The sequence below is a fragment of the Leptinotarsa decemlineata genome, unplaced genomic scaffold (assembly GCF_025532065.1).
Source record: "Leptinotarsa decemlineata unplaced genomic scaffold, Ldec_3_MD MMD2_P_RNA_scaffold_2, whole genome shotgun sequence".
Classification (NCBI taxonomy): Eukaryota; Metazoa; Arthropoda; class Insecta; order Coleoptera; family Chrysomelidae; genus Leptinotarsa; species Leptinotarsa decemlineata.
In genome coordinates this window covers 20,590,195-20,615,845 of record NW_027412529.1, presented here as the reverse complement: position 1 = coordinate 20,615,845, position 25,651 = coordinate 20,590,195, and the positions used below count along the sequence as shown (strand labels likewise).

Genomic DNA, 25,651 nt, shown 5'->3' with positions numbered 1-25,651 from the left:
ATCTTAAAATCATACAGGCTTGCCGCACTAAGGCAGAAATCTTAGCCGCACAGATGCAGAAGGCTGTCATTCTTGGCTCACTGCGCTTGCTCAGAGCACATGATTCTCGGATCCAATGATCACTTACCCCACGGTGTGGGGAGTGGTCATTGGTTGATAATGCTGGCGCGCCCTCCCGAATGTATCGGAGCTTCGGTAGATAGGGCCTGACCAGCGCACACTACGGTGAAAAAAAAAATGAATTAATTTATTGACAGCAGAAATAACATGATACAATATGGATAAAAAAAACAAATTTGTCAATAGGATACATGATTGAACAGATAAAAAACAAAAAAAACAGAGGGCCTAAATTGTAATTGTGATAGCGGGTGTTCTTTCAGGCAGTGTCTGAAACTGGAAACAGATTTCGACCTAAAGGAAGGTGGTAGGTTGTTATAGAATTCAGCTATTGTATATGTGAATAACCTTTTGAATAGTTCAATGGAGTGTCTAACAACAATGATATCTTCGCTTTGCTGTACAGAGTCAGGGGTAAAAGAATAATACAACTTTGTATCATCTGCATACATATGGTATTTGAGTTTTTTCAAACAGTTTGTCAAATGGGAGGTGTAAATTATGTAGAGGATAGGTCCAAGGATTGCACCTTGTGTGAGACACCCGAAAAAGTATTCTTGAAATCTGACATGCGGTTCTTCACTCTAACAATTTGTTGTCTATGTGAAAGATATGAATCGAAAAATTTCAAAGTGCTTTGAGAAAGTCCATTATAATGTAATATAGATCGAATTAGTTGCTGATTCAAGGTATCAAAAGCTTTGCTAAAGTTGATCAATATTAGGACAGTGATTTCGCCTCTATCCGATACTGTGATGATATCATCTGATCTATAGTTTGGTCTGAAACCAGATTGCATAATTGGAAGTACATTATTGTTTTGAATGTAGTTCCTCAATTGTTGAGCAATACCCTTTTCCAAAATTTTAGAAAGAAGTGGAAGAAGACTTATAGGATGCAAGTCTTTGAATTCCTTAGGTTCTTAATTTTGGGTATTGGTGCGACGATAGACTGCTTCCACATACTTGCGAAGACTTTCTTCTCCAAGCAACAGTTCATAATATGTAAAATATCGGGTACTATAGATGGACAGTTGAGGTTTAAAAAAAATTATCGAGATCATCTAATCCTTTTATCCTTTTTTTGATTTGTGACATGAAGGTTAAAAATTCATTTTCGGTGATAAATGTCAATTCAAGAAGGGATGTGATGGAATCATTTACATTATTACTGTAAAATTGTTCCAGATTTGGGTCAAACTTATTACACCGTTGTGGCGAAGCAACAATAAAATCATTCATAAAAAACTAATCAATACAGTTTATTGTATGATTTTCACAATAATGGGTTCACTATAAAAGGTTTTTGCAAAATCATACAATAAACTGTATTGATTAGTTTTTTAATATGGATTTTCATCAAGTATCGGCCAGTTCTATTCAAAATCATTCATGTTGTTAGGATCACATAAATTGGAGGGAAGATTCAATATACGTTTTTTATTGTGAATATCAAGTTTTTTTAGTTTCAACCATGGATCTTTAGAGTTATTATGATTATCATTAGAGGCGATGTATTCAAGATAAGCCTTCTTTTCTCGCTCAATAGAAGATTTAGTAAAAATCTTTTCGGTTTTTCTGAATTTATTTATGGCTTTATCATTTATTTTCTTCCTAAGCTTCAAATTGCCTGTTATCATGGTGTATAAGGTTTGATAAAAATTTTTGTGACATTGGTGCATGAATATTGAACAACGTGTGAATTTGAAAACAAAAAAAACTGATTTTTCCATCAATGTTCTCTGAAAGATACAAGGGATCCCAGCAAATTGATTCTAACTCATTTGTAAAATGAACATAGTTGAAATTTTCGGACTGTAAGACCATGTGAAAAGAACTCCTGACGAACTACGCCACGGCAATCGAAGAAAACAGTGAGGAAAACCTTGACGTTGGCGTGCTTTTTTGGTCTTTGTTCTCCTGGGTCCTTCCATTGGGACGATTGGACTCTGGTTTCGATGTCATAACCATATATCCATGATTCGTCACTAGTTATGACTCTTTCAAGCAAATCTGGATCGCCGTTGACGTCATTCAACAATTCCTGAGCGATCCTCATGCGACGGTTTCTTAGTCAAAATTAACAGAAATTCGTCGAACACGCAAAACACTTTCAACTTCTATATCTCTCACCAACAGACTAAACATGCTAAATATCTGAAACTGTGAACATATGTTTGAGACGAGTGAAGCAACATAAAAAAATGCTAATCGATTGTACGTAGTCCGCGAAATTTTAACATTTACCTTATTTTTGTCTTTTCAGTCCCAGTTGGTATGTTTGTTTCGATTAATATTTATTTGAGTGTTCACTGCACCTTGTCATTTGTGTATTTTTATAATTATTAGAGATTGGAACTTTTGCTCCAAGTTAGGTATGTAAATAGAGTTTGTTTCATGAATGTTCATTTAATCAGAAATATAGTTTCTTGGACTCTAATGCCCTCTTCCAAGGCTGTAGTCAGAAAACAATTTCGGGGGGTTTGGTTGGGTGGAACAGTAGAAAAACATAAAATATAAAAATAACGAAAGAAAGAAAATGGTGTTACATGAAAATATATATTTTAGAAAACCATTACAGAAATATTAACTTTTTACAAAAACATATTTAGTTTTCTAGCTTTCCTTGCAGCAAAGAAATCAATTACCTCCTCGGTGTCAATTCCACGGTGGATTGACATTAACGCCAAACCGTTTAGTCGTTCCTGGTTTGTGGAGTTTCTTAAATAAGTTGTGAGGCATTTCAGAGAAGGGAAACTCCTTTCAGGGGTACATGTGGAAACAGGTAGTGTCGCCAAGATTTTAAAAGTTTGTACGCACAGTGCCATAAGATTTTTCCATTGTGTTTCGGGAAAGTTTTTTTCAATATTCTCTTTCAAGTACTTGGTTCGTTTTGCCAAGGACTTGATAAAATTTCTAACGGATTTTATAATTCCAATAGTATCTGTATCTGTAGAGTAGGGAGGGTGAGTGTAAGCCCACAGCACTTAGGCCACATGTGACTCATAGTATATCCTTTCGAGGAGTTGTACGTCTAGGTCGTCGTACATCCTGTCATTTCCAGAAAGGTGGACAGGTCACTAGGAGACATCTCCTTTATATCGGCAGGTGCAGGCCAAGACTCTCCGAACAAACACTCTCTTATTGACGATAACTCCGGAAACTCACATAGGACATGCCTGACTGTTTCATCTTCCTATTCACACATCCTGCATAGAGGTGTGTCAACTAGCCCCATATTATGGAGGTGTTTTCTTAGTTGACAGTGGCCAGTCAGAATTCCTACTGTTAAGCGTAGATTTTTTCTGATAATCGCCAGATATTTCTTCACAGGGTCGCCCAGGTGATCCTGGCAATATTGCATCCTTTGACTCCATCCCATCTCTTTAGGGATTGACCTAGTTTGGCAAGTTCCGCAATTGTCGAAGTCATCGGCCGTATGTACCACTGGGTCCTAAAACTCTTAGTCCAGCCGCTTCTTTGGCTAAAGAGTCGTCAATGCGATTACCTTCACTCCTGTCGTTCCCTTTAATCCACTTCAGGATAATGTTGTTATCTACTGAGGCTTTGGCTAAATCTTGGTGGCACTCTATCACTAGCCCCGAAGTAACACGTTGTCTGCTCAAGGCTAATAGGGCTATCAGTGCAGATTGTTACGTTTTTGTGGCAATTGAGATACCAGCCAGTTCTGTTTGAACCACGCTGGTATTTTTTCCCATTCCTCACTTAATCCTTAGGTTTAGTGATCTGGAGTACACTACACATCCTGAGCCTTCTTTGGTTTTTGAGCCGTCTGTATATATGCGTTTTGCATTTGTAGCATCTGACTTTGTGTTCTGTTTTTTTTTTTGTATTTTGTAGGGTTTATTAAACACAAACCTGGGTGCAATTGCATCACTGGTTGCCTGCAGCAGAGGTTGCGCAGTGACACTTCTCGCCATAGGCTCAGCCTCAATTGACCCATTCCTACTTCGAGGTTTACACCAGCCGTGCGCAATCATAACATGGCCATTAACGCAACCTCCTTAACGTACAGGTCCAGAGGGGACAGACCAGTAATTAATTCCATTGCCGCGGTTGGTGTTGTTCTCATGGCTCCTGTAATGTTCAAACAAGACAATCTATGTATTTGATATAATTTTTGGATGGCTGTTGCTTGTAGAACTTTCAGGGGGTTCAATCCCCCTCGACCCCCCCTGGCTACGGCCTTGCCCTCTTCTATGTATATTCCTTTCGTTAAACTTGCATATATGTGGTTTACACACCCAGGCATAGATCAACTTTTTTAATTTCAGAATGAATTGAAAGCAGAATTATCTAGAATTAAAAAAGAAATGGAGAATAATAAAATGGAATTGAGGCATTTTTATCAAGGACAAGTAGAGATTTTAGTTCAAAATAAATTGAAAGAATTTCAGAGTCAGTTAGATCAAGCGCAAGCCAGTTTCAAAGAAGATATTAAGAAGCGTGAACTGTCCATCGCCAAAACAGCTGCAACACATATTCAACAAATATCCGAAAAGTAAAAGTAATTTTCAGTTGGTGATACTTTACTGTGACTGATTAATTTATTTTCAGAAACTCCCTTGAAATAAAACTCTTGGAGAAGAAACATCATGAAGAAATAAAATTACTTCAGTTTCAAATAGTTCAACACAAACAACAAGCAGATATCTTACAGAATAAGTTCGAACAACTTCAAGAAAAAAGATTGCAGATTGCTAAACAACTTCAAAAAGTTATGGAATCTCAGTGGACAGAAACCTTCAGAATAATTGCTAGTGGAAAAAGCCCCACTCTCAATGATGAAACTACTTTCAGTACAGTCGATCAATTGAACTCTCTTAAAACAAGATCATATAGTAATGTAGAGGAAGTGTTGGCCCAGCAGCATGAAGAACAATTCAATATTATAAAAAGACGTGACAGACGAGAAAACAGTGTTTTTGGCAATGGATATAATGAGAAAGTCCTTCAGGATGCGGTTGTATGTATGGATGAAACTCCTGTAAGCAGTAGGACAAAAGATATGGAGGCACCTGTGGTATCCAGTAAAATAAAAGGGAACCAGTTCAGTGAAAATGATATACAAAAATACATCCATTTGGTGAGTAATTCAGATATTTGTTGTGAATGAATTTATGATTATTGAAATTGTGAAAGTATAACAATCCTTTATATAACTATATTGAAACTGATTCGGTAAAGCATTGGAAACATACAGGGAAACAACTTGAATCAAATTGTATCAAATTCTCATTTGGGATTTTCTATAGATCAACACTTTTCAGAAAATCGATCCATTATGGAAAGTCAAAACTTGTCTGACTCTGATAGAAACACTCCTGTGTTCAATTTCATAATTGGAGGATTTGGGAGAGAAAGGTTTTGTCTTTTCACTTCTCCATCTTTATTAAAAAAAAAATGTGAGTTTGTTTAAGAGTGAACTTCAGCATATTGTCAATGAACAGACTCAAAAATGAAACATTGTATTTATTCAAAAGTGTAAATACATAAAAATAATAAATAATTCATAACTATATTTTTTTGATAAATTTTTCAATAGCATGAATATTAATTGTATAACTATTCAATTTTCATTAGACCTTAGGAATGTACTTTTTCAAAATTCAATATTCAATATTCCTAGCCATATCGCTGAGGATTTTCAACATCTGTTCTGTCTTCAGGATACAATTTTAACCAATATAGTCATATTCCTTTCATATCATATAAACAACAATATATGAACAACATAATCATTTTGACAAAAATAGGTGAATGATGGTAAATTGATAACAGCAAAAATGAGTGCTTACTTCTGCAAAGCAGTTGCTTCAAAAAATGGTTTTGAAAGTCAACTGAATACCACTAATAAAAACCATGTAGACCTCATTAACAAAGAAAAAAATAGCACCATCAGTACCATACTACTATGAAAATAGGATTATTTTCATTACTTCCTTCAAGTGTTTTACGGTTTGTTAAAATTGAAATAGATCTGAAATTGGAATAATTTCCTTCATGAAATACCAAAACAACAGTCTTTTTCAAGTCATCAAGAAAGGAAGGTTATGTAAAAGTCATTTAGTTACTCTACTAACTCTAACTGATATATTTATCATTTTTAAATTTTTTTGATCTCATGGTGATATAGGGTAGTGATGTGTGAGAAGATAACTCGGGCCAGATAGTGATACGAGGATAGCTGTCATATATTCATTTCTCCCATAATTTGTTCTAAGCCCATTTTTCTATGACAGTTTTATTCTATTTTTGTATCAATTGATTTTTGGTGAGGATATTTAAGTTCTCATAGATATTCCTATATGCTTTGAAGTATGTTTGAAGGTGGTTGACAAAGTTTCGTGGTGTATTTCATCAGTTCTGACTTCCATTGTCTAACATAATATAAATTGATTTGAAATCCCCGAAAAAAAAATTAAAAAGATTAACCGAAAGTAACAATTTTATTCAACAAAAAACTTAAATTACAAAGAAATAACATTCAAGCACCAACTAAAAAAATAAAAAATTGAAATAATAAAAGCTGAAAATTAAAAAATTTATTAACAAAAATTTAAAAATAAAAATTAAAAGATTCCAAACCAAGTTATGTCACGATAACTGTATTTATTCCTCCGAGATCTGACTATTTATAAGTCATTCGAGTGCTTTCACCTATCCCCTCTTCCCTCTCTCCGCTTCATTGGTTTTAGCGGGAGATGACCGTTTGGCGGGAGTTGGTCGTTTTTCGATTGTTATTTTCGGTTAATCTTTTTAATTTTTTTTTTCAAGGATTTCAAATCAATTTATATTATGTTAGACAATGGAAGTCCGAACTGATGAAATATGCTTTGAAGTACTTTATAGAATTTACCAATTGTGTGTTAGTAGTGACCTCCTATAATAATATAAAATTGAGTGTTACTGTCATTTTCCAATTTCTGAAATGATTTAAATTGATACACGGACTGAATATATGTTTAACTTTCACAGGAACCCATGTCATGGTATTGGTTGTTACTTATTTGAAAATCTATGATGAATTTATGTAACAACCCTTTATTATGAGATTTTCACTCAACAGTTTACAAAACTCCAATAAGGGTTTCACACTGAGTACGAGTATAATAGCTTCTATCCTAAACTAAACTTTTCATAGTGCTACTCAATTGAAAAATATATTTTGGTTTTAACAATTCTAATCAACCCGTAGCCCTTACTTCCAAGCAACTTTTCAATTTCATCATTAGGAAACGAATTCAACAGATGAGAATTATTCAACTCTATTTGGTCACTAAGCAGTTATTCTGAATTTTTGGATGAATGTATTGCCAAGTAGTCTAAAAGATGAAGATTTTTCCCTTTCACTATCATACATCAGTCATGACTGAACTCAGATCTCTCTACCAGAAGATGACTTGCAATTGTCGAATTCATATTCTCATTAAAAAACTATTTCAATGCTAATTCATACTAGGTCAAGTCGTAATTTCTAGATCATTAGGTGTATCAAAATGAGATTTGATATATGTGGATGTTAGGTGGAGATGAAAGTTTTTCACTTTTGGGTCACTTACGGTCACTTACGGTAACGGCTCCGTATATTTTAACATTTTTGAATGTCTGAGATATTTCTGTATTAAAATGTAACATTTTGTTTGTTTACAGTTTGTATGCTTACTTAATGTTTTTAGTTACTTTTAGTATTGCATCTAAGTGGCAATGGTCAGACGTAAACTAATCTAAAGACCTCGAGTAATGTCAGAAAGTTGCAAACGCAAATTTTTTAGGGACTAGTATGATAGATTGAAATGGAAGAAGTTGGCAACATAACATTTTCGTGTCCTAACAATAACGGGGCTGGTTCGTTCTAAACAATTATTGAATTAGTAGTGTTACAAGGTAACTACTACATATACTATTCATGTTTTCTTACAACACGGGTTGGACGATACGCAGTGAAGATGAATCGTCTGGTTGTAGGACTCTAACCACTGTTCCACACAAGGGCCGATCGAACATGTATTTCTCACGCTAATCAACCAGCGACCGTCCCTCCAAAAGAAAGGTCTACTGTCCAAAAGCCCCAGACACTCTTGAAATCTCAGAAAGAATAATTTCACGGGCAATTTAAAGTGTAACGCCTAAGGTGCTACCAAACGTTTTGAGAAAATTAGTTGAAAGAGCTTAAATGTGTCTTGAGGAGTTCACTTTCGAATAATTTGAGTGCATCTTTGAAGTTCAGTTTAGTTAATTTTCCTAGTTTTGTTGGCTCGTTAATTTTTTAAGTTTTGTTAAATTTCATAATACAATTACAAATAGATTTACTAAAAAATTTTATCGACTAGTCACCGAAAGTTCACGATTGTAATTTTATGACATCACCTAAGGTCCCCAGACTAGTTTACATCTGATCATGGCCAGCTGGATTCAATGTTTAATATTCCCACCTGGGAGCCGTCTAACTTGTCCATTTCTTCCAAGTCTCAGTGAACCACTGCAGCCTCATAGGCTTATTGTGTTCTTTCCCCAACAATCTTGTTTCCTGTGCAAGTTTGTACAGGTCCCTTGCGGGATGCCATATCCGGTGAAACAGGAAAGTAAAAAATATGTGAAAACTCTCATCTTCATATACTATTCACCTAAACCAAATCTCATTTTGATACACCTAATAGTCTAGAAGTTATGACTTGTCTAGTAGATTCGTTGACACCCGGTATTCTTCGGACATAAAATATGACGAGCTGTTTCTGTCCCTTTGTTGTATTTGACCTTAGATAAGGTCTGTTGTACAGCCCCATTTTGTTCAGTTGTCCTCTTGATGAGCAATTTTCAGCGAGTAATTGTTCTGAACCGATTCCTGTTTTGTTGAAGCAGTTCTCTTCTCGGCCGGTCCCTTCATAAATGTTTTCACATGTGTCCAGGTTATTTTCCCAGTACTCTTTAATATTTTTCATAGATTTGTCAATTTGGTTCCATACCAAAGATTTTGGTACTCCCACAGCTGGTTCAGGCCACATATTTGGAGTGGAAGGTCCGTGTCTGGTTCACTCATCAGCTTTTTCAATGCCTGTTACCCAGTGACTAGTCAATCTATTCCCGTCCGTCAGTTTCCTCAGTTTTTCATGGCATTCCCAGACCAGTCTCAAAGTCACTTTTGGGTTCATGAGTGTCCTAAGTGCCACGTGGCTGTCTGTGAAAACATTGATGCTGGATGAGGCCTCAAATTGATGTTTCTTGCACATTGCAAGACTGTTTGCACTTTAGCCTGATTGACTGAAGTGTACTAGCCAATCGAGTAACATAAATGGAATTTTTTTTCCGCACAGTTGATTTCAGCTACCGATCTGTTTGTATTCCAAAATATGCAAGTTTTTGCATACTGCTTAGTTTGTTAATAGTGGTCGATTGAGCTCTGTTACGCCAGCGACGCAAAGTACGGAAATCGCATTTAGAAAATGCCAAAATTAGGTACTTTTTAGGTGTTTTTTAGGTACCGTAGTCAAAAATTAGGTGCTCTGTAACTTACATCGCAACTCAATACTCAAAGTTGCGTTGCTAGCATTATGTAATGCCAGCAACGCAATGAAAATAATAATGAAATAATGAATGTTAAGGAATCACTATTTGGTGCTTATTAAGTGCTGAATGGTGAGGATCGTGAAATTTTCTAATTAATAAACAAAAGTTTCCAATTTCGCTAAACAACAGATCTAAAAATTAGTTCTCTCGAAAACGAGGACGAATGCTCAATCAGGTATCAACTAAGCGTGGTAATAAAGTGCTAATTAGATGCTTGCAACAAATTAAGATGAAAACGAAAAAAAAAATTCGGGAGACCTGATTTGAGAAAATAATTAACAATATACAATAAAGTCTTGAAATGCTCGTAAAATCATACATAGACAATCAAAATATAGTGCTAATATAGTGCCTCACTAGATATTCATAGTAAACCTAGATTCTATAATGCCTATGAGGCTCATGGACCTGAAAACCACCATGACTGATGTACTGAAAACCGCTATGCCTGATGGACTGAGTTCTTACAGTACGTTTCTCAATAAATAAGGACAAGAGAATAGAGTGCTAATTAGGTGCTCATTATTTATAGTAAACCTAGATTCCATAATGTCTATGAGGCTTATCGATCTGAAAACCACTATGACTGATGGACTGAGTTCTTACAGTATGTTCCTCAATAAATAAGGGCATGAGAATGAAGTGCTAATTTTTTTCTGCTTTTTCACGGTCGTTTTCATCTTAATTTCTTGCAAGCACCTAATTAGTACTTCATTACCACGCTTAGTTTATATCTGATTGAGCATTCGTCTTTATTTTCAAGAGACCTGATTTTTAGATCTGTTGTTTAGCGAAATTGAAAGCTTTTGTTTATTAATTAGAAAATTTCACGATCCTCACCGTTTAGCACTTAATAAGCACCCAATAGTGAATTTCACTAGTTCGGACTTCCATTGTCTACTATATAAAATGATTTGAAATCCCTGAAACAAGTAAAAAAGGATAATTAAAAAAGAATAGTTGAAAATAACAATTATATTAAGCAACAATAAACCTGAAATGAAATGATAGTGAAATAACCTACAAGTAAAAATAAAATAAATGAATAAATAAAAATTAAAGGAATGAAAAAAGAAAATTAAAAAAAAATAAAAAAGTGTAGAGATTCCAAGTCACGTTAGTTCACGACGTTTCGATTGTTGGTATCTACAATCGTCTTCGGGTGGATGACTTCCATCACTTTCACAATGGAGAAGGAAATCCACAATGAATTGCCATTCTTAGACGTTTTGGTGAAGAGGACCAACACTAAGTGGGAAACATCTGTATACCGAAAACCCACTCATACGGGACAGTATCTGAACCACGAATCCAACCACCATCAATCGACAAAAAGAGGAATCATCAAGACTCTATTAGACCGTGCTTTTGGGCTCTGCAATACAAAGGAAGGTCTCGAAAAGGAACTAGACATCATCAAAAATGATATTCAGCGGAATGGATACTCCAAAGCGATGGTAGAAAAGACTTTGGCTAAAAGACAGCAGGAGCCTCGCAAGGAAGAGAAGCCGTCACAACCAGTGCTTGCACTTCCCTACATCAGAGGATTATCGGAGAGGATAAGAAAAATTGGTTCCAAGTACAACATTAGAACCTGTTTCAGATCCGGTAACACTATCCGTAGCAGCCTCACGAAAACCAGGCCCCCAAACGCGGACTGCGATTCCAAGAATTGCATTTACCGAATACCCTGTGAGTGCGGAAAATCCTATATTGGTGAAACTAAGAGGCCATTGAATGTTCGCATTGCCGAGCACAAGAAGCACACACAGCGAGGAGAAACCAGCAAATCAGGAATAGCAGACCATGTTTGGACCCATCAACACAACATCGAGTGGTCCCAAGCTGAGATCTTGCACAGAGAGGAACATTGGTTCAGGAGAAAATTCAAGGAAGCCGCATACATGTTGTCCAACAACGTATTCAGCCAGGCCAGCGTAGATATACGAAACATATGGAAACCCATCATCAAACGAAAAATGACCAACTACCGCCAAAACGGTCATCTCTCACAGAATCAGTGAAGCGGAAAATGGAAAGTAGAGAAAGTGAAAGTATTTCAACGACCTATAAAATAGTCACCTCTCCGAGGAATCAGTCCAGTCATCACCCGAAGACGATTGTAGATACCAACAATCGAAACGTCGTGAACTAACGTGACTTGGAATCTCTACACTTTTTTATTTTTTTTATTATTTTCTTTTTTCATTCCTTAAATTTTTATTTATTCAATTATTTTATTTTTACTTGTAGGTTATTTCACTATCATTTCATTTCAGGTTTATTGTTGCTTAATATAATTGTTATTTTCAACTATTCTTTTTTAATTATTCTTTTTTACTTGTTTCAGGGATTTCAAATCATTTTATATAGTAGACAATGGAAGTCCGAACTAGTGAAATTCATCACGAAACATTGTCAATCACCTTCAAACAAACACCCAATAGTGTTTCCTTAACATTCATTATTTCGTTATTATTTTCATTGCGTTGCTAGCAATACATAATGTTAGCAACGCAACTTTGAGTATTGAGTTGCGGTGTAAGCTACAGAGCACCTAATTTTTGACTTCGGTACCTAAAAAACACCTAAAAAGTACCTAATTTTGGCATTTTGTAAATGCGATTTCCGTACTTTGCGTCGCTGGCGTAACAGAGCTGGTCGATTGTACCGTCTTTGGCACACCGTGAGTTATGTATTCAACCACCACGGTTTTGACCCAATATATCATGTTAGATTTCAGCCCCCATTTATTTCCATAAGTGCGTCTGACCAACAGTACTACTTTTCTCTCTTCTCGAGAGTGGTTTCAGGTCAGCCTGGAGTAAAACGTCACTCTCAGATATTTGACCTCCTCCGACAGATCTCTTCATCTCTTAGTGATGCTAATATTGTCAATTTCGTTGGGCTTATTTACATCCATTCTTCCTTGGTCCATCTTATTATGATATTCAGGACCTGCTGCATGCATTTCTCCACTATATTATTGTATTTTCGCTGGATTAGGGCATAACCTGGCACTTTGTATTCATTATGGCCCAGAAGGCGTAGTAAGTCGTCAATTACAGGTTCCATAACAGGGATAATATCCGTGCAAACCGTGCCACTAATGTTTCTCCCATAATGGTCATGTATCTTCCTCTAAGCATACAGTTTAGGTTTATACAGGAATCATCACTTCACTCCGGAATCAAAACGATCGTCATCTGATTAGAGAGCAACTGGTGAAGCTTGTCCAAAGCGCCCGAAAGCACAACAATCGGCAAGAAAGGTTATGGCCTCGGTATTTTGGGATGTGCGTGGTGTAATATTCATCGACTATCTTGAGAAGGGAAATAAACAGTAACTATTATATAGCGTTATTGGGGCACTTGGAGGCCGCAATTGCAAAGAAACGACCGCATATGACAAAATGAAATTGTTTCATCAAGACAACGCCCCGTGTCACAAGTCAATCAAAACAATGGCAAAACTACATGAATTGAACTTCGAATTGCTCCCACATCCACCGTATTCGCCAGATTTGGCTTCAAGAAACTACTGGCTGTTCGAAGACCCCAAAAAAATGCTCACTAGTGAGAAATTTCGCTCTAATGAAAAGGTTATAGTGAAACTAGGGCCTATTTTGAGACAAAAGATAAATCATTCAACAAAAGTGGTACCTATTGAAATGTTAGAGCGGCTCTGGAATGATTCTGTGGCTCTTGATGGAGATTACGTTGATGAATAAAGCCAATTTTTAACAAAAACGTATTTTCTTCCTTAGGCCCGGGAATTTTCAGCCCATGTGTTACCCTAGATCTAGAAAGTAGTTATGACTTGTCTAATAGATTCGATGCCACTCGGTATTTGTAGAGGAAGTGCATCTAGTTTTATCAATATAAAAGTTGGAATACGAATCATAAGTCAACTTGAATTCTTCTGATGAATTTGTTCAAATTATTATTTGTTTTATATGTCCAAGCCTTTTTCTAAAAACGAGCAATATGCTGGTTCGTTAAAGTAGGTCAATGTTACATATGATGCCTACTCTTGTGTTCTATTTATTGATATATTTAAGAAGTTCTATGTGTAGTTAAGTTTAATACTAGATAAGCCCAAAAAAGCTGTTGTAGAGAGAGAGAGAGAGAGAGAGAGAGAAATAATACTTTATTGTCATGAACTTTGTAGACAAAACCGTCACAGTTATGAAAACTAATAACATAGTCCTTAATTGTATAAACACATAGTGAAACATGTGTTGTGGTTTTGTTAATTATTGAGTGAAAATCTCACGGTAAAATGTGAAATATTCATATGAGTGAAGTTAATTTACTGGAAAAACTTTGTACTTTTGCTAACTTAGGTTCAAGCATATCTTGTAGAAAAAATTTGAAATATTCAAATAATTTTTTTGTCTAGGGCATCAAGTTGGTATATCTGATTTTGAACAGAGTTCCAGTCGTTCTGAAGAAGATTATACTGTTATGATAAAAATTGTTGTAAACACAAAAGATGAAATAAATATTATCAATTGAAATTTTTTTTATGTTTTACTTCAGGATTCTGAGAGAAGTAGAAGAAGTTGAAAACCAAAAAAGATATTTTCTGAATGAAAGTCCAAAACATATTTTTTGTATAAAACTCTACTAAACAGTAGTGATATCTAATTGAAGTATCATTCTTAGAGTTGATTTTGTAATTTACTTTTTGGAATTATTTTAAATAATGAAGTGACTTCAGATCCTGATGATCATCAGAATCATCAAAATTCAGCTTAAAAATAAAAAAAAAACAACACTTCTGTATTATTTTTTCAAAAAGTTTAATATATTACATGGATTATTGCTGATCTTGAAGTGAAGTTATAATGTTAATACTTCAATGTCACAATTGCAATGCTGGAATTCGTATGAGGATAATATATTCCATAAAATATTCACATTCATTATCTTAAGTATTGCACCATGAAACAGTAAACAAATCCTTTGATTACTGATGTCATACCTCTTTTCTTCAGTTACTGAATAGAAAACCCAGTAATCCCACCCAAGATGAGAGTGTTGAAGAACAAGGAAAAGTAAAATGTGATAATGAAGACCATACATCTTGGCTACACGTGAGTTTATTCGATGGATAATTTGCATCCTTATGAATTATTACTTTTCAGGAAAAAGAAGTCATAAACAGATCAAATTTAAAGGGACACCAGAAAGAAGAAAAGTACCCTAAACCACCTTGGAAATAACATTCAGATGATTATTGAATTGTAATATAATGAAGAACTTTTATTTATTTTTATTTTGTTAGAGAAAATATATTTTAGTCTAGAATTATTATTTTTTTATTATATGGTCAGTAATATCTGCTGATTTTGTAAAGTTTTCACACTGTAGTTAGATCCTATCCTATAGCTGTATTGATATATTTCAAATCATCAAAAGAAAATTCGTGAGATGTCAACATATGAAATTGGGTAGAATTTTTTATTTTCCTTGTGGCTTTGATTACAAAACAAACAGTATTTTTTCAGGACTGAATTCAATTTCAGTGAATGTGTTTCATGGGATGTCTTCTGCTTGTTAAAGATGGTCTGTTCAGCAATAGAGAAGGTGGAAGATCAGTTGTTGAATTACAGTCGTTTTGTTGCATGTCAAACATGTAAGACAGATCTATGTCATATCTGGGAAGTTTATCTCTCAAGTATGATACAACATTTTTCCCAAGTGAAGGCTCCCTGCTCATTACAAAACTTGATAAATACCTAGGCACTTTTGACTTCTCAGCACAATGCATGAGTAACGCCCAAGATGTATAATCTGAATCCAAGACATACGTGTTATATACTCCTTCATCTGAAATTAAAGAAAGAAAAATTTAATAACAACTACGTTAATTTTGAATTATAAATTTAGATTTTTGGGAAAGAAAGTTTTTGGCTTTCATCTACTCCATCTTGATGTGTGGGAGTCTTCCAAAGGAAGGAAGGAAATAATCAATTTTAAAAGAAGTAACTGTATACATAGATGTGTAGATCATGCAAAGAAGTAACTTTCAGACCCAAATCTGGAAGAAAAAGCCGTCCTGAAACAGCTACTTTCATATAAACATTGAATTACACGAAAGAAAAATTCTTTTTTTTTTAGTATATAGTGTAGAAACCCTGTGAATGATATCTGATTTAATTTCATAACGATTGTTCGGAATACAAACTGTTTTAATGAAAGTAGCTGTTTCAGGAAGGCTTTTTCTTTCAGATTTGTGTCTGAAAGTTACTTATTTACACGATCTACACACCTATGTATATAGTGTATTCTTTTAAAATTGATTACTTCCTTCGTTTGTAAGATTCCCACATTTTGTCTATATCAAGATGAAATAGTAGAAAGCCAAAAACTTTGTTTCCCAAAAATTAGTCACTCCTAAAAATATAACCCTTTCAAATTAAAATTTGGATTTGTTTTCATTTTTTTTCATTATAACTTTTTTCATCAACGAGGTCCGGGTATTAACTAACGAGACTACGCGCCTAGAAGGCGCCCTGGAAGGGTGGGGAAAAACGAGTAGTGCGTTGGGTATCTGGAATTCGTCTCTATTCACGTACCAAAACACGTTTTCGTCACTATTATATGTGTGATTTATGACTTGTTTACTTTATGGTAATTCATGATCACCTAAATGAAATGAATAAAAACGCTTTTGTCTAAATACCACTGGTAGATTTTATTTATACGACCGGTTTCAGGGTTGACCAGTTTTATACTTGATAATGGGGTCAAACCCGAAACCGGTCATATAAATAAAATCTATCAGTGGTATTTAGACGAAAGTATTTTTATTGATTTCATTTAAGTGGTCACTATTATAGTATTTGTGCAGTAGTAGTTTGAAACGAACGTGTTTTTTTTCTCGAGCCGAAAACCATGTGTGACGAAAAACAGAAGCAACGTATCAATCTCAAATTTCTCGTTGAATTGAAAATAACTCTGAGTGGGTGCTATAAATTGTTGCATGAGGCCTATGGGGACAATTCTCTATCTCGTGCGCGTGTTTTTGAGTGGTGTAAGCGCTTTAGTGGGGGCAGAAAGAGCAAGGATGTTTAAATCAAAATTCAAGGCAATTTTAATAGTTTTTTTTGACATTAAAGGTATTGGGATGACTGAATGGGTTCCAGAGGGTCAGACTGTCAACCACACTTACCATTTGCTAGTTTTGGCAACACTGCGAGAACGAGTTCGTAAGAAAAGGCCCAAGTTGTGGAAGAACAACCCGTGGATTTTGCACCAGGACAATGCACCTGCCCATAACGTGCTATCTGTGAAGCGGTATTTGATCGATAAACGCACTCCAGTAATCGAACACGCGCCGTACTCGCCAGATTTGGCAACGTGTGGTTTTTTTTGTTTCCGAAGATAAAATCTGCTTTGAAAGGGACCCGATTTGAATAGATGGAAGCGGTAAAGAAAAAAAAGACATCTCCTAAATGCCCTCACCAAAGAAGACTTCCAGCACTGCTTTGATAAATAGAAAAAACGAGGTGTGGCGAGGGAAGGGAATTATATTTCCAAACCTTGTAGTTTCGTTACATTATTGAAAAGATATGTGATAAAAAAATTAATTATAACTTTTATCGTTTAGTTTCGTTACATTATTAAAAAGTTATATGATGAAAAAAAAAGATATTTTATTACTTTTGTATCTGTGCTCCAAGAAATCTCAATTCAAATATGGAGTTAGCAACCGAATATTTTCAAAAGTGATACTTGCATTGCTCAGTGGGTCTGGACCAAATCTATGTAGGTTAGTCAAATCTATCTATGACTTTCGGTTTGATTGTAATTTGTATAATACTGAATGATATCATAAATTCATGGAACAACAAAGAAATTCGAATTACAAAAACGCAAGGAAACGAATCAAAGAAACAATAAGTCTTGTTGATTCATTTTGCCCCATTTTCTAAGTAGCTGTGTGCTAACATTCAGTTTTATCTACAAACATCCAATCACCAGTAGGTATATATTAGGATGACTTAGCTGCCCAAAAAAAATCTTCAGGAAAAGCAAAAGAATAAAGAATAATCACAAGTGACCAGGAACATAACTGTTTCTATTAAAAAGAAAGTAATCAATTACTGTAGAGTTATTTGAGAAAAAGGTCAAATTGTATAATTATCTTTGTGTTGGAAAAGTAACCTGAGGATATTATAATCACTGAGCTAAATCAGTTACTAAAAACTGAAATACAAAAACACCATCACAACGTTTATTGCTTGGGTAACAAAAACAATTTTCATAAACCTTGAATTTATTTCATTCCTGCACGAAAAGGAAACTTACAAAAAGCTGTTGAAAGATACGGGTATCACTATGGAATGAATATGAAACAATCTTCCAAAATCCAATGGTTTCTTTCCAATACTGACTCCAGAGCTTATTCATTCATCAAGTTCGTGTCGTGAAGTAACACTTAAAAACCCCCTTCCGATATTAGAAGGAGCGTTTAAGAAAAATCCTAAACAAGTTAAACTTGCCTTTGTCACGCAAAATAGTTCTTTTCAGAAGTATTCAAAAACATTATCTCTTCTGCGAACGCCATTATCAAGAAAGGAATTCGCTTTTTTTATTGCTTATGGAGCTCCGAAAAAAGTAGAATTGATAGACAAGTATGGGTTATTGAATTGAGTGTAAAATATAAATAACAGTGAAATAGTTTAGTTGTCTTGTCTGCCTCTACTTATCAACACTTGTTTCAAATGGTAATAAGCTGAATCATGAAGGCGGGCTGTAAATTGATGAATCATAGTTTGGAGCCAATACAGACTGTACTTCCACCTATTCCAGGGAAACTGTTGAATACAATTCATTGCGAGAAAGGCTGCACGAACAATTTTAGGTGCAAAAAAGTTGGATTTTTTGTTCGTCAGTATGCATCCATTGCCAAAACCACAGATGCAACAGATGAAAATTCCTGTGAAATGGAAGAAGATATAACTGACGTATCCTTTTCTTAGAACAATCCACATAAATAGTGTGAGAAAAATTTGTCTGTTACTTCCTGATGAATCAAGAATAACATCTATTTCATATTTTTTTTTTCGGAAGAGTTGATGGTCTATTGGCAACATTGCTTTTGAATGAATGTATCATATTTTAGGGTTTTCAGAAGATGTTGAGGCGAACATACCCAATAACTCTCAAGAAAAGTTATTCCCCACATATTTCATTACTATACGTCAATTATTATCACATTTGAAACAAATTGATTGTGAAAATGAAAGCATAGAAGGGCCACTAATATTAATAATAATAATAATAATAATAATAATAATAATAATAATAATAATAATAATAAATGTTTTTATTGCTACACAAAAAGCAGTTACAAAGAACAAGGTTGATTGATGTTATGTAGCAAATGGCATCGTTCGCTCTTCTATCTTCTGAGAAAGATAGAATAGCGCTCTTCCACGCAACCACGTCAAGGGACCAGTGACAAAAACTGGTCCCTCCAGAAGAAAAAAGAATATACCTTCTCATAAACATAGTACAACTGAAAAAGAATATACATATAAATATAAATAAAAATAATAATTATGTCACAAAGTGCAATGAATGTCGCATAAGTTCATCAATGTATCAGAAGTCTATTGCTAAAGTACCATCCAACAAAAGACTTTTAACCTTTTTCTTAAAGTTGAAGATTGACAAGTTTTTGAAATCATCGGGAATACAATTGTAGATTTTAGCGATGCCATAGGAGAAGCAAGATCGGTAAAGCGAAGTGTTGTGCTTGGGTACAGATAATTTCTGTCGAAACCGGACATTAACATTGTGAGCTTCAGAACGCCTCTGAATTTTTGAATATAGATATGAAGGTTTTTTTGTGAGTAAAATTTTGTGATATAATAAACAGCAATGCAAAATACGTCGTTTGTTCATAGGCAACCAGCCCAGTCCAGTAATGTAACTCGAGGTTGGAGTCCGTCTTTTAATACCGCATATCAGTCGGGTGCAAGAGTTTTGGAGTCTTTGTAGGCGAGTTCTATCGGAGTTTTTTATAGCCGGCCCATAAACAACATCGCAGTAATTTAGCTGGGATAGGACGAGTGACTCGCATAGGGTGATTTTGCATGCTTTATTTAAAATATCTCTGTTGGAATAGATCAGTTTTAGGTTTACGAAAGCTTTTTTAATTATATGTGATATATGCGTGGAAAACGTGAGGGAGTCATCAAGAAACAAGCCTAAATTTTTTTCACAATTTGACAATTTGAGTGTTTCATTTCGGATGTAAAGGTAAATTAGAGGTCGGGATCTATTTTTGGTCGATTTCCTACCGAAAAGTATGGCTTTGGATTTGGTTGGGTTGATGGATAAACAGAATTTTTCTGATATATCGACAAGTCTCGCAAGATCCTCGTTAACCTCATTGCAGGCAGCAACGATATCTTTTTCATCAAATGCGAGGTACAGCTGCGTGTCATCCGCATAGAAATGTGATGTTACATGTTTCAAATGTTCACAGAATTGAGAAGTGTAAATAGTGAAGAGTAGCGGGCCCAATATTGATCCCTGAGGTACACCACACAAGGTTTCGATGGAGTCTGATGATGTGGAGTTCAGTATGACTCTTTGTGTGCGTTTATTGAGATAAGCAGACATAAGTTGCTGCGAAGATGGAGAAAAACCTATATAGTGTAGAATAGCTAACAACAATTCATGATTAATCCTGTCGAAAGCTTTTGAGTAATCAAGAAGTATGAGAACACAAAGCTTGTTCGCATCTATATATGAGAATATGTCATCCGTCACTTTGAGGAGAGCAGTGGCGCAGCTATGATTTGGACGAAAACCTGACTGGTGGTGTGGAAGAACATTGTGCATCAGGACGTGCTCACGAATCTGTTCGTCAATTATTTTTTCAAGAGCTTTTGACAGGGTACAGAGGATGCTTATAGGCCTTAGATCATCCATGCTTGAAACGTCATGTTTTTTAGGCAATGGGATGATATTTGATTGTTTCCAAACGGAGGAAAAAACAGAATTAATTAGACAGAAGTTGAAAATGTGGACGATGCATGGCAATATCAGAGGACAGCAATACAGGATCATCGTTAAGGAAATTTTGTCTGGGCCGGTGGCCGTGGATTTGATAGAAAGTAACTTTTCTTGAGCCTTAAATTCGTCAATAGGAGAGAACGAGAGCTGTCTAGTATTCTCCAAAGTATGATTGGAGAAATATTTGACGGTATGTTTGTCAGGGATATTCGAACCTGTACCTGTATAGGAATCTGTCAGATGCGAAAATACCTGAAAGAGCTTGCGATGGCAGAAAGAAGATCTTGCAGAGGACGAAACCTCTGTTTCATGTACTTTGAAAATTCTAAGACTAGGGTGAAAAGCTGTGGTTGTTTGCTTTTCATAATTTTTCGAGGGGGGAAACTGGCATATAAGCTGAGCAGTCTTTAGGGAAGAGGAAAAATATTTTGAACACACTAGGTCTAATAAGTCGTTGTGTAACATCTTCCCGAGGTTTGTGTAGCTTTATTTGGATAACAAAAGGAATTGAGTTTTAACATTTCTAAATCATTTTATTATTATCAGGAGAACGACATAGATTTTATACCTAAAGCATGAAAACAGGGTATTACTATATGTAAGCTCATTTTGAGAACATTGCAGTGCAAATATATTTTGTTTTTTAATTTCTCATTCTACCTTGGGATTGATTAGTAAATATGACAACAGATGTATTGAAATATTAGTTCTTCTAATATATATAATGTGTTTATATAAGGGACAGTTTTGTGTATTTTTTCATTTAAAAAAAATCATTACTTTCTTTAACTTCAAATAAATTCACCTGAGTCATTTTGAAATGATGTGTTAGGAATATTATCTTGATATATTAACTACACTTACAGGTATCTTCAGAATGTGTCCAATGTGCTGGGACTGCAGGGTTAGGAATGACCCATGATATGTTTCCAATGAGTAATTCATTCATGGGATCATCAGTGAAACTATAAGTGAAGTTCATATTGACATTTTCTTCTGTTGGCATGCTGAATTCTGCTCTCATGCATCTATAGGATAAAGCCTCTTCTGAACTAGCGTAGTACTCGATTATGAACCAATTTCCCAACATCTGAAATCATGAACAAATTAGTAGGCATGTGACCTTCCAGCTTTATATTTTTTCGGAAGCGAATCATTCATCATTTCAGACAATGAAGATATGATAAATAAAATATATTTATCAACACGTGGAATGGGTCTCTGTAAACACTCAATTGCCATCCCAGTGGAGCAACATCAGAAGGGGCTATCATTTATATCTTTATGAGTCGTTGATTTCTGGGTAGGTATTGCAAAAACATCAAGATTTTATTTAACTAGTTATACTAAAAATAATCTTACTATATTCTTGGTACTCACAAACTATAGTAAGAAATTATTATTTGCTGATACCTAGGTATAATCCAAATAAACGATATTATGCACATTTAAAGTTGGCGACACTCTCAAAGGCCAAAAAAACCAATATATATTGGTTAATTTTTACTAATCGAGTTTTATGATTGGCTGAATAGTCATAAAATTAAATTTGAGGTCATGTTACGGAGACGAATAGAAATCGGGGATAATTATCGCCATCGTGTCATCAATATTCAGTTCAGGAACTGATCGCGATTTAAGTGTTGAAATTCGATATTGGTGCAGTTATAATTACTTAAAATTATTGTTATCTGTTCAAAATGTGGCGTTCTTGGACAAGTACTAATAGTAATAAGGAGTGTGATAACAACGCAGACTTTTTCCAGTCTGTGATTCCAATAGCGAGGGTGAACAATGCGAAAAAGAGATACAAGTGATTAAGATTCGGATACATTTGAATTTTGAAATACAGAGAGTATGTTTTAATGTATATAAGAATCTACATCTCAAGTTTGATTTCGAGCGAAACAAACTATTACAAGCAACATCAGATTTGACCGAAATTCCTTTCTCAATACGTAAAATAGTCAAAAACAAACTTTATGAACGCAACACGCGATGTGATACAGGATCACCAAAACCTTTAGATGTTTAAGTAATAAAATCATTGAAAAAACAATATACGACTGTTACAAAAGCAATGAGATTCCTATAACTGAAATAATAAGGAAGAAATTAAATACTTCCGGTACCATAACGTGAGCTGCTGTGACAAAACTCTTCAAAATTGTACAAACAAACTAGGATTTAGATTTGAAATAATAAACAAACGTCAAGCAGTTATGGAAAGCAGAAGAATAGTGGAATTGCATAACAAATACTAAGAACCAATAAGTAAATATAGACAAGAACAACAGCAAATTTTCTATTTGGACTAATCTTGGTATGATACTCGCGACACAGTTACGAAAGGTTGGACTGATGGTTCGAGAATGTGTACGTCTAACATGCCCGAAAACAAAGGAATTCTTTGAAATTATGTGGAAAAAACTTAAGGACTACAATGATGGCAATCATAAGAACATGGAAGCTAGTATTTTCGACGAATGGTTTGAAAACACATTGATCCCTAATTTAGATGCAAATAATGTAATAGTTCTTGACAACGCTTCGTATCATTCGCAACAGATCATCAAAGCACTGAATAAAAATTCGAGGAAAGATGAAATACAAAGTTTTTTAATGGATAACAATTTGTATTTTGAAGATTACTATACTAAAAACCAACTACTTGAAGTTTTACAGACAAAAACATTTGAAAAAGTGTATGCCCTTGAGAGTATTGCTGAAAAGTATGGACACACCATACTGAGACTTCCCCCCTATTTTTCAATCCCATCAAGTTGATTTGGGCAAAATTGAAACAAAGCATCAGGCGTAAAAATAATTTTCCAAAATGTAATAAGGGTAATAGAGCTAATTAAACAAGAAGTATCCAATATTACCGAAGAAGACTGGCATAAAAGGAATAAAAAAGTTATTTCAGTTGAAAAAGACTATATGGAGATTAGACACTTCCAGATTAATGGTGGAAATAAATTCATTATTGATTTAAATGACAACAGTGATAGTGAAACAATGACAATAGTGATAGTGAAACAGAGAATTTGAAAGAGAAATTATCAGAAGCTTTCGAAGAAAGTTAGTGAAGTTTTTTTGAAGCGATCGATTGTACCTATATGTATGTGAGTAAGAAGTATCCAGAAGTATTTTCAATTATTACTCTTGTTATTTGAATTCCTACTTTCCCACTCCTACTCCCACCTATATAAACGAAATATTTATTATATATATATATATATATATATATATATATATATATATATATATATATATATATATATATATATATATTTATATAAGGATTGAAAGAAAATCTCACCTCTTGTAAATCAAAATTCCGAATTGCTTTCACTTTCGGACATTTTGTTTTGTCTTCAGGTCTGTTCCTTTTGGCTATTGATTCACATATACATAAAATAATTATGCAAACATGGAATATTGAGTACTTTCCCATTTTTGCACAACACTTTCAAAATTCAATAAATGAATGTTTCATCTCGAGCTATTTCCTCTAATGGGATATTGTTCTTATCGCCCCATTGTGGGCGATTAATGCTTCGAATTTGATAAACAATAGTAGTATTCAGTAAATATTTAGAGATGTGGGGTTACTTGACGTATTTATTGCAAAGCATCACATTCCAGATGAATGACTAAATGATTTTGAATTTTGCAATAATTTTTTTTGATAAGCTAACCAAAATTCTGACATGTGCATCTCTTGATTTCAACTTCTCAACTCGAAATTGATAAAAAAGAGCGCAGACACACATTCAAATTCGATTGTTTATGTTCAATTTTTCGTGAGAAACACTGAAAAATGCCTCTCTTGAGAAAACTATCAGTGACATCAGTAATCTTTCAAGTGCAAAAATGTATTGGGTTTCACAAGGGAAAAGACATAGAAAATGATACACAGGGTGTAACATGAGTACATTAAAATATTCACGTGACGTAATTCTAAGACAATTTAAAAAAAAATCTATAAAATTATTTTCGGTAATGCTTCGTTTCGTAGATACACGGTGTTAAAATTGATTTTTTTGTTCGTTTTTAAAAAATAACTTTCACAAAAAAATAAGTTATTTGCACGAAATTCGGTACCCGGGGTTTTTTGACGTGGGAAATCATAATTTCGTATTAATTTTCATGTAATATCTACAGGGAGCTGCGTACGCTGTTATTATTTATTTCAAATTGCCCTATTTTTTTGTCAGTTAACTTTTGGTACTTTTCATAACGAAACCTAATTCCCACACCTTTTCCAAGTGGAGAAGGTACACTTTTCAAACAACGCTGGAGGTGACCGTTTTCGAGATATTTATAATTTTCTATATTGATGCATATTGCTTAGCTCCTAGGGCGCTACGTGAAGTTGCTAAGAACATTACAAAAACTAAGTGTGTTTATCGAAAAATCGTTCATTTTCTTGATACAAATCGTTGAAATTTTTCAAAACATGGTTGGTTGATGATTTTGACGAGATCCACCAGTTACTTAGTTTCTGTAATATTCTCAGCAACTTCACTCAGCGCCTTAGGAGCTAAGTAATATGCATCGATGTAGAAATTTGTGAATAGGTATTTCGAAAACGATAACCTCCTGCGTTGTTGAGGAAGTGCACTTTTTTCACTTGGAGAAGGTGTAGGAAATATGTTTTTTCATGAAAAGTATCAAAAGTATACTATCAAAAATGGCAATTTGAAATAAATAATGACAGCGTACGCAGCGCTCTCTAGATGTTACATGATAATTTATACGAAATAATGATTTCCCAAAAAACCCCGGGTGCCAAATTTGGCAAAAGTCGTTAAAAAAAAACGAACAAAAATATTCAACTTAAACATCCTGTATCTCCGAAACGAAGCATTTCCGGACACAAGTTCATATCGATTTGTTTTC

General features: G+C 34.6%; 2 protein-coding genes across 3 annotated transcripts in view; one reads left to right on the top strand and one right to left on the bottom strand.

The window, feature by feature from the left end:
• Positions 1-15,022, top strand: part of LOC111508302 (centriole duplication and spindle assembly protein centrobin) — a 41,822-nt gene extending 26,800 nt beyond the window's left edge. The window contains exons 6-9 of one of the 2 annotated variants that reach the window (XM_023163750.2): positions 4,415-4,641; positions 4,698-5,226; positions 14,707-14,805; positions 14,857-15,022. In XM_023163750.2, the coding sequence (XP_023019518.2) occupies positions 4,415-4,641; positions 4,698-5,226; positions 14,707-14,805; positions 14,857-14,934 (933 nt within the window). In that variant the 3' untranslated portion in view covers positions 14,935-15,022. Of the gene's footprint in view, positions 1-4,414; positions 4,642-4,697; positions 5,227-14,108; positions 14,227-14,706; positions 14,806-14,856 lie in introns of those variants that run through there. The other variant, XM_023163751.2, reaches the window with a different exon arrangement.
• A 136-nt stretch (positions 15,023-15,158) lies between these two features.
• On the bottom strand, positions 15,159-24,334 carry Karl (lipocalin/cytosolic fatty acid-binding protein Karl). The gene is made up of 3 exons (XM_074185338.1): positions 24,069-24,334; positions 21,611-21,836; positions 15,159-15,541 (listed from the first exon to the last, which is right to left on the bottom strand). The coding sequence occupies exons 1-3, from the start codon at positions 24,201-24,203 to the stop codon at positions 15,234-15,236; spliced, it is 669 nt and encodes a 222-aa protein (XP_074041439.1). The 5' UTR covers positions 24,204-24,334; the 3' UTR covers positions 15,159-15,233.
• Positions 24,335-25,651: the final 1,317 nt, after the last annotated feature.

What these genes read in the sequence shown, in the direction of transcription:
- Karl (XM_074185338.1), bottom strand. Translation starts at nt 24,203, where the DNA reads ATGGGAAAGTACTCAATATTCCATGTTTGCATAATTATTTTATGTATA. An exon ending in GGAATTTTGATTTACAAGAG is followed by an intron (nt 21,837 to 24,068) that starts GTGAGATTTTCT and finishes TCATGATTTCAG; the next exon opens with ATGTTGGGAAATTGGTTCAT. An exon ending in GACACATTCTGAAGATACCT is followed by an intron (nt 15,542 to 21,610) that starts GTAAGTGTAGTT and finishes CTTTAATTTCAG; the next exon opens with ATGAAGGAGTATATAACACG.